This window comes from Coffea arabica, chromosome 3e (assembly GCF_036785885.1).
Source record: "Coffea arabica cultivar ET-39 chromosome 3e, Coffea Arabica ET-39 HiFi, whole genome shotgun sequence".
Lineage (NCBI taxonomy): Eukaryota > Viridiplantae > Streptophyta > Magnoliopsida > Gentianales > Rubiaceae > Coffea > Coffea arabica.
In genome coordinates, this window is record NC_092315.1 from 17,038,801 (window position 1) to 17,046,535 (window position 7,735).

At 34.3% G+C, this 7,735-nt stretch overlaps 1 protein-coding gene across 1 annotated transcript; it reads right to left on the reverse strand.

Annotated features, from left to right (window-relative positions):
• Positions 1-1,388: 1,388 nt before the first annotated feature.
• On the reverse strand, positions 1,389-4,823 carry LOC113735671 (uncharacterized). The gene is made up of 3 exons (XM_072083770.1): positions 2,180-4,823; positions 1,806-2,079; positions 1,389-1,661 (listed from the first exon to the last, which is right to left on the reverse strand). The coding sequence occupies exons 1-3, from the start codon at positions 4,821-4,823 to the stop codon at positions 1,643-1,645; spliced, it is 2,937 nt and encodes a 978-aa protein (XP_071939871.1). The 3' UTR covers positions 1,389-1,642.
• Positions 4,824-7,735: the final 2,912 nt, after the last annotated feature.

Below are 7,735 nucleotides of genomic sequence, written 5' to 3' on the forward strand. Positions count from 1 at the left end.
TTGTTAAGAACTAAATTTGATACATTGGAGTGTATATCACATTAAGTGATAAGTGAATAACTTATCACTTATTATTTGAAGTAAAATTTGTCTAGAAAATTCAGTGCCACTCAATTAATTCAAATATTCTATTTTTTATTATCAAAAGTTTTTTAACATATTAAAATATGAATCAATTAAATTTAAATGCTGAATTGGATTATCAAATAGGGTCTTAATCTTTAATATTCTGTTAATTGACTAATGGGTTTTATTATCTTTGACGCCTTTTTATTTTAGGGTCAAACAGTATGTACATGGATGAGTTTTAGATAATGTTTTAAAACCGAAAATTTACCTCACGGTTTAGCTCTAAATTATTTAGAAATTTAAAAGAATTTCTGACTAACTTCCATGTTTCTTATTGCTAATTCATTTTTAATTGCTTATCTACAATGTAATTTGATTTTTTATGACTTTCCAATACTTATTCATAAATTAACCACTATTTTTATTTGTTTATAATGTTAAACTAAAGTTAGTTCTTTTCTTTTTGCCTCATGTTTGGGGCAATGTAATTGTCTTCTTTGCTTTTGGATTTGTCGTCATTGTCAAAATAGATTTATTCAATCTATATTGCATGTTGTTTCAAATTTTAAGTTATTTTCATCGATGATGAACCAAAGTATTTTAATTCTAACACACCGATGAACTGCATATGAATTCATAGGACTCGTTTTAGCATTCTATATGATAATAAAAATAACATATTAATTATTTATGACATATTTATGATATCGGTTAGCCTTATTTTTGAATCAGTGTTTGTGAGCACAGTAACATTTCCAATTCAATGAATGTACTAAAAACAAAGGTGTGAATTTATAAACTAATTGAAGAGCACTGGGCATTTGCAGTCTGGAAACTTTAAGGAAAGCAGCTCTTCCAAAAGCAGTTTGGCTAGAGGACTCTGATCTCGCTCCTCATCTTGTGGATTGGTTGAAATGATAAATTGGGCTTCTTCACGTGATTTTGATCTCATTGTAGTATTGGCGTATTTAATTTATCGTGCTACCCAAAACCATACTCTTTCTAACCTTAAATTGACTATTTTTTTAAAAACAAATTTTTCAAATACAATGTTATAATAATACACAATAACTCAAAAAACGTTTCATCCATACAATATATCAAATATTTCAAAAAATTTTTACTATAAAATTTTTTTGAAATACACTGTTACAGTAAAATTTTTCAAAAACACCTCCAAAAACAGCTAATCCAAACAGAGCAGTCTTTTTGTCAATAACTGCACTCAAAAACTACTAGACAAACTAAAGGAGTTTACTTGGAAAAAAAAGTCCAAGTTATGGACTAGTTAAAATATGAACTTTGATTTACAAGGAGATAATAAAAGCAGATCAAAGACCCTTAAGACTGAAGACAATGTCATAGAATTATTACTTTCAAGGATTATAATATTACGATACATTTCCAAAACCTTGCTTTGCCCCCTATACTAGTTCTAGTTTCAATTCCATAAACTCTATTAGCTATTCAAATTTTATTTTCACATAGAATACATGCTCTGCATCATATCATCTTCTGCTGATGCCTGATTGTGCTATGTAGGGGGAAAAAAGTGAGGCACTGCATTCTGCATTTAATAGGAGGCAAGAAACCTGCAAAAACTCGAAAACATCATCCAAGTTCCACATATGTGATGCATCTATTAATTTAACAAGAAAAGAAATGATAAAGAGACTCATATCGCCCCGGTTAATCACAAAGAAGTTATTTAGATGGTTCACTGAGTTGATATCAACCTGGAAATAAAGAGCATTGTTGGCCTACATTGAGGATCAGCGTGTAGACATTCTCTTGCAAGTTTGAAAATGGATATCAGGATCTTTTGAGTTTCTTGATTGGGATATCGAAGTCTTCGGTCGACCAAGTCTTTCAGTTCTACATCTTCATGATTTGAAGACATCAGATTAGCAGTCAAGTCTCCAGGATGCTTTCCTTTGATTATTTCCATTGTCAGGACCCCAAAACTATAAACATCACACTTTTCGTTAACTTTCATTGTATAGGCAAATTCTGCAAGATAAAGTTGGAAAACCATAATATGTGATCATACTTGAATTTATTAGTTAACAAATTAATTAACGGAAAAGAAAACACAAACATTTATAATTACCTGGTGCAATGTATCCATAGGTGCCTGCCAAAGAACTCCAATTAGACGAGTCTTTTTTCAGAAACTTGGAAGTGCCAAAATCTGAAACGTGAGGCTCGTAATCTGGATCAAGCAAAATGTTATTGCTTGATATGTCCCGATGTACAACTGCTGGTGAACAATCATGGTGCATGTAAGATAAAGCATGAGCGACACCTTTGATGATTTTCAGCCTCTTTTGCCAGTCGAGTTCCTTGGCTTCTTCTTCCATGCTCAATATTTTGGCCAAGCTTCCTCTTTCAAGGTACTCATAAACCAAAATTGAATGCCGAGCATTTGAGCAGAAGCCAAAGAGTTTCACAATATTTCGATGCTTGATTTCTGTCAAAGCCCTGATCTCATTCAAGAAGCTTTTATCCTTTGCCACATTAGGCATGTTCTGAAGTCTCTTCACAGCTACTACATCACCTATTGAAAGCTGTGCTTTGTAAACACTTCCATAACTTCCCTTCCCAATGCAAAATATTTCACTGAACTCTTCTGTAGACCTCACGATTTTGTTATACAATGCGTTGCCATCATAAGCACAGATGGCAAATAAATCACCCTTTTTCACCTCCATATCTTCTGCTCTTGAATTTGTTTTTCTTTGATCATGCAATCTAAAAGCTCCAAAGAATGCACCAAGAAGTATGAATGATCCCAGAAGAGGTAATACAATTTTGAGAGCAAGTTCCTTCCTTTTATACTTGACATGCTTTTTAATCGGCGGGGAACTTTCACAGGCTCGGAACCCTGTAATATTGCCACACAAACCTTTGTTTCCCTTTACTTCTTCTAAGGTTAGATATCCAAAGGCTCTACCACTTGGAATTGGACCCTCCAAATTATTAAAAGAAAGATTAATGTGCAATAAACCAGGCAATTCTGCCAAAGCCTTTGGTATCAAGCCAGAGAGGTTATTTTGGGAGAGATCCAATGTCCCCAAACTCTGCAAACTTTGAAACTCAGATGGTATCTCTCCTGTGAAGAAATTTTGACTCAAATCCAGTTCAGAAAGTTGGGTTAACTCCCCAATCTGGAGTGGAATCCTTTGACTTAAAATATTGTTGCTCAAGTTCATGTGAAACAAGTGTTTCATACCACCCAAATTTTCAGGTAGAGTTCCACTCAAGGAGTTTGTGGACAGGTCTAGAAATTCCAATGACACTCCCATTACCTGAGGAATATTACCAGTAAGTTGGTTGTCATGTAAATCCAGTTTAAGCATAGAAGCTAACTCTCCAACTGCCCTTGGTATCTTCCCTGATAAAGAATTCAAAGAAAGATTAAGTGTATGTAGTTGAGTCAAATTTCCAATTTCTGGAGGTATACCACCTGTGATGTTGTTCTCTGCAACCAGCAGGGTTTTCAAAGGTTTACATTTACCCCAGTTGCTAGAGAGTTCTCCGTAGAATTCGTTGTTGCTGAGATCTATGAAATCCAGGAATGGATAGATTCCGAACATCTCTGACAAGTTTCCTCGGAAACGGTTACCCTCAAAACGGGCTCTAATTAAGCTTGAGCAGTTTTTCAGACTTCTAGGGATTGGACCAGTAAGCATGTTCTCAGATACCGTAATGTTTTGGAGCATTCCACTTTGACATGGTAGTTCTGGTAATGGACCAAAGAACTTATTATGATCCAATTCCAAAGCAACCAACTTATTCAAGTTTCCAAGCTCTTGTGGAATGGTACCAGAAAATTGGTTATCTCGAAGAAACAACATTCTTAAATTACTCAAGTTTCCAATTGAAGCAGGAATGGAACCATTAAGTTGGTTCTGATTCATGGCCACACTGGTAAGGAATTTCAGATTACCCAATTCCTTTGGAACTGAACCTGAAAGTTGATTGTCAAAGAGAAGCAATTCAATCAAATTGGTCAAATTGCCCAGTGACTTTGGGATTGCACCAATAAGATTATTGTGATTCAAGTAAAGAAATCGAAGCGAAAACAAATTCCCAATTGCACTGGGAATGGGACCAGAGAGGTGATTTTGAAAAAGTCTCAACTCCGCTAGCCTGTTGAGGTCACCAAAACTGGCTGGAATTGAACCTGTTAAATAGTTGTTATCCAAATAAAGTTCCACGAGATAATGCAGCTCCCCTATTCCTGATGGAATTGGACCTGAGAGCTGATTACTTGCAAGAGCCAAATGAGTCAAGTTTCTCAAGTTGCAAATTTCAGGTGGGATTTCTTGTGACAATTCATTTACCCAGAAATCAAGATAAATGAGCTTCGACAGGCTACCTATTTGTTTAGGTATGCTGCCGAAGATCTGATTCAGGCTGAGATCAAGATATTCAAGATTTGGGAGGGATGAAAATGGGAAATCATGGAGGCTACCTTTAATATTCCAATTTGAGAGGTTCAACCTGTTGACGCTTCCATTAATGCAGGAAATACCAGCCCAAGTGCATGGAAGGCTAGAAGAATTCTTGGCGTTGATGGATTGAAGGTTCCATGAGGTTAGGTTGCTATTGATCTGGCTCTGAAAACTGGCTTTCCATTTCAAAAGAGCAACAGCCTCTTCAGCAGAAGCTGAAGCTCCACATTTGGGTTGAATTGATGGGAAAAGTAGGAGAACCAAAAAGAATATGGCGATTATTTTGAAAGAACCCATGAGGACATTCAAACTAACTCAAGTTGGCTATCCTTGTTACTTTGTACCACAAATGAAGCCAGTACTTATCCTAATTGTACATGGAAGACTTCAGAGGTCTTTTTTTCATTTAATTTTGAGATTGAAACACAACATGTCAATTGCAATGGGCGAGGAAATGTAATGAAATCTTTCTGTGAGATTACATATCCTTTTATCACTAATTCAATAAAAGTGGGACCTAGCCATTCAAAATGTCGGATAAAGAAGAAATCCAAACACCCAGTGATATTTCAAATTAACGGACAAAAGAAGATTCATTTACATCAAAGTTATTATTATTCAGGAGAATCAATCTATGAGTGGAACATAGATGGATTAACCAAACATCAAATTTTGCAAATTATTCAAAATATAAGTATGGCAATAAGTGCTTTCAAAGTAAAAGATCATGGGGATAGAGAACGTGCTCAATTATTAATTTATATATTCTCAAAAATATTGAAAAATTGGTGGGATAATTATCTAAACCAAGACAATAGAAATTATATTTTAACTGCTACCAAACAAGTGACAATTGATTCTGCAAGTAGTAGAACTACCAAAGTAACTGGACAAGAAGTAGTTATGACTATTAGTGAACCAGGCTTTGTTGCAACTCTAATTTATGCAATTTATAAACATTTTATAGGAGATCCTAATAAATTACAAGAAAAAAGTTTAGAAATATTAATTAAATTAACTTGCCCAAAATTGCAAGATTTTCGATAGTACAAGGGTATGTTTTAAAACAAATTATTCTTAAGAATAGATTGTAATCATTCTTATTGGAAAGAAAGATTTTTAGCAGGACAATTTTGATAGCAATGTGGCACAGATTTTCCTACAAGTAGGGATCAATCTTTACCAGCTTTCTCATCCTTCACAAAACCAGTTTTCAGTGCATAATTTTTTCTTGAGCAAAAATGGGTTACAAGAAACTTCTTTTCTTTTGCATCTCCTTGGCTATAGTTCTAACAATGACCTCACAGGTGGCTGCTGGGGAATTGGCTGAGACTTCCACGTCAGCTAGCAATTGTAAGCCATTTATTCTCTTATCCAATGTCCTCAATTTGTTTTTCTTTGCTCCTAACTGCTCTTATGTTACCTATTAATAGGTTGTGATCGTTACTAATTCTGGTTGGGATTAAGTTACCTATTAATAGGCAGTGTTTAAACAATTTTAGGGACATCTAAAAAATCACTGATTTTGACTTACACGTCAAAAGACAATTTTTTGACCTGAATATAATAAAATCGATTTAGTATTCTTTAAAACAAAAAGCATGCAACACATTAGTCCAAAATCTAAAATTTCCAATTGTGTGATCCCAGTCCCCAGATGAGTTTATTTGACAAGGTCTTTCCTAGTTTATTTGACAAGGTTTATTATCCTCAATGCAGCCAAGTCATTTGTGACTCCTCCTGACTATGGGGATCCTGGAGGAGGAGGCCAAGGAGGGAACCTTGGAGGAGGTTGGTATGGAGGCTATGGAGGAAGTGGCGGCGGCGACTATGGTGGATATCCTGGTCAGGCTGTGGATGCTAAGCCTTAGAACTAATAATGCTTAAATAGGCTTACTATAATAACATGCATACTTTGTAGTGTGAAATACAAATAAAAGCAGGATTAGTCATCAAGCAGTGTTCACTATTCCAAGTATGTGATTTTTTCTTTTCTTTTTTTTTTTTTGGATGTGATGGCCAAAAAATGAGTAATGTTATTAGTTCAAATTGACAGCAAAACCAAGGGCAGTTTTTGGTTGGTTTATAAATCAGTTGATCATTATCAAATGACGTTGTGCCCTTTTTCTGTTTTTGGGCAAGCTTAATTAAGCAATACAAATATTAAGCAATACAATCTTCTATTTGGTTCGTTATTCGTTTGGTTTATTATTGATTTTCAATAAGGCCGTCACTCCTATATACCTGTCTGTTGAATAAGCTGAAAAAAACTAATAAAACCAAATATTAAATCTAAACATAAAAAATTAATGGTCAAAAGCTACAGAAAATTTTGTTTATGTAACTTAGATTCACGACCTAGCAATTTCTCTCAAACCATAGCTGCCGCGGTTTAAGAGAAAGTTTAGGGCTGATGATATTGATGAAATCTAAAATTTTACATTGCAGTCAAAAACTCAACCGAAATATTGAAGTATGTCCAAGACATAGAAGTTTCAGCAATCAATTGCTCATGTAACAAATGCATTGCAAAATTTTTCCACCTGGAAAGTTAGTTGGGTGGCTGGGGTTATTAACATTGTTGCCCTTGAGATGCAAAGCATGCTAGTTCAATTGATGATTCTATCATCTAGGGGGATTCTTCATTTCTTGCCCACATTTTGTACTGTCCACTCTTTATATGGACTCATCAATTCATTAATTTTATTATAGGCCCGTTTCTATCAAAAAAATACATTTGATTTTTATCTATTGTTCTACTGATCAAAATAAGAATAACATATACATATATTTTGGGTAAAATATAAAAAAACTCCCTGTGATTTGTCAAATGTTTAATATAACTCCCTCTAATTTAGAAATCTACACTAGCTCCCTGTGGTTTCAGCTAAATTGCAAATTGAACAGAAAGCATCCAGTCTAACGGTTCAATGTGAAATGTCAATATCGTCATCCTATAAATGAAGTCCTATGATTTGCTGAATGTTCAATTTAACTCCCTCGAATTTACAAAACTCTATTATAATTTTCTGTGATTTTGGCTAAATTGAAAATTGAATAAAAAGCATTTCACATATAGCAAGGGCAATATTGATATTTCATATACAACTTTTAGATTGGATGCTTACCATTCAATTTTCTATGTAGTTGAAACCATAAGGAGTTACAATATAGGTTTCCAAAATAAAGCTAAATGAACATTCAACAAA

Excerpts from the sequence above, each read along its gene's own strand:
- LOC113735671 (XM_072083770.1), bottom strand. The coding sequence starts at position 4,823 with ATGGGTTCTTTCAAAATAATCGCCATATTCTTTTTGGTTCTCCTACTT. Across the intron at positions 2,080-2,179 it reads CTATGGATACATTGCACCAG|AATTTGCCTATACAATGAAA; the intron begins GTAATTATAAAT and ends TTTATCTTGCAG.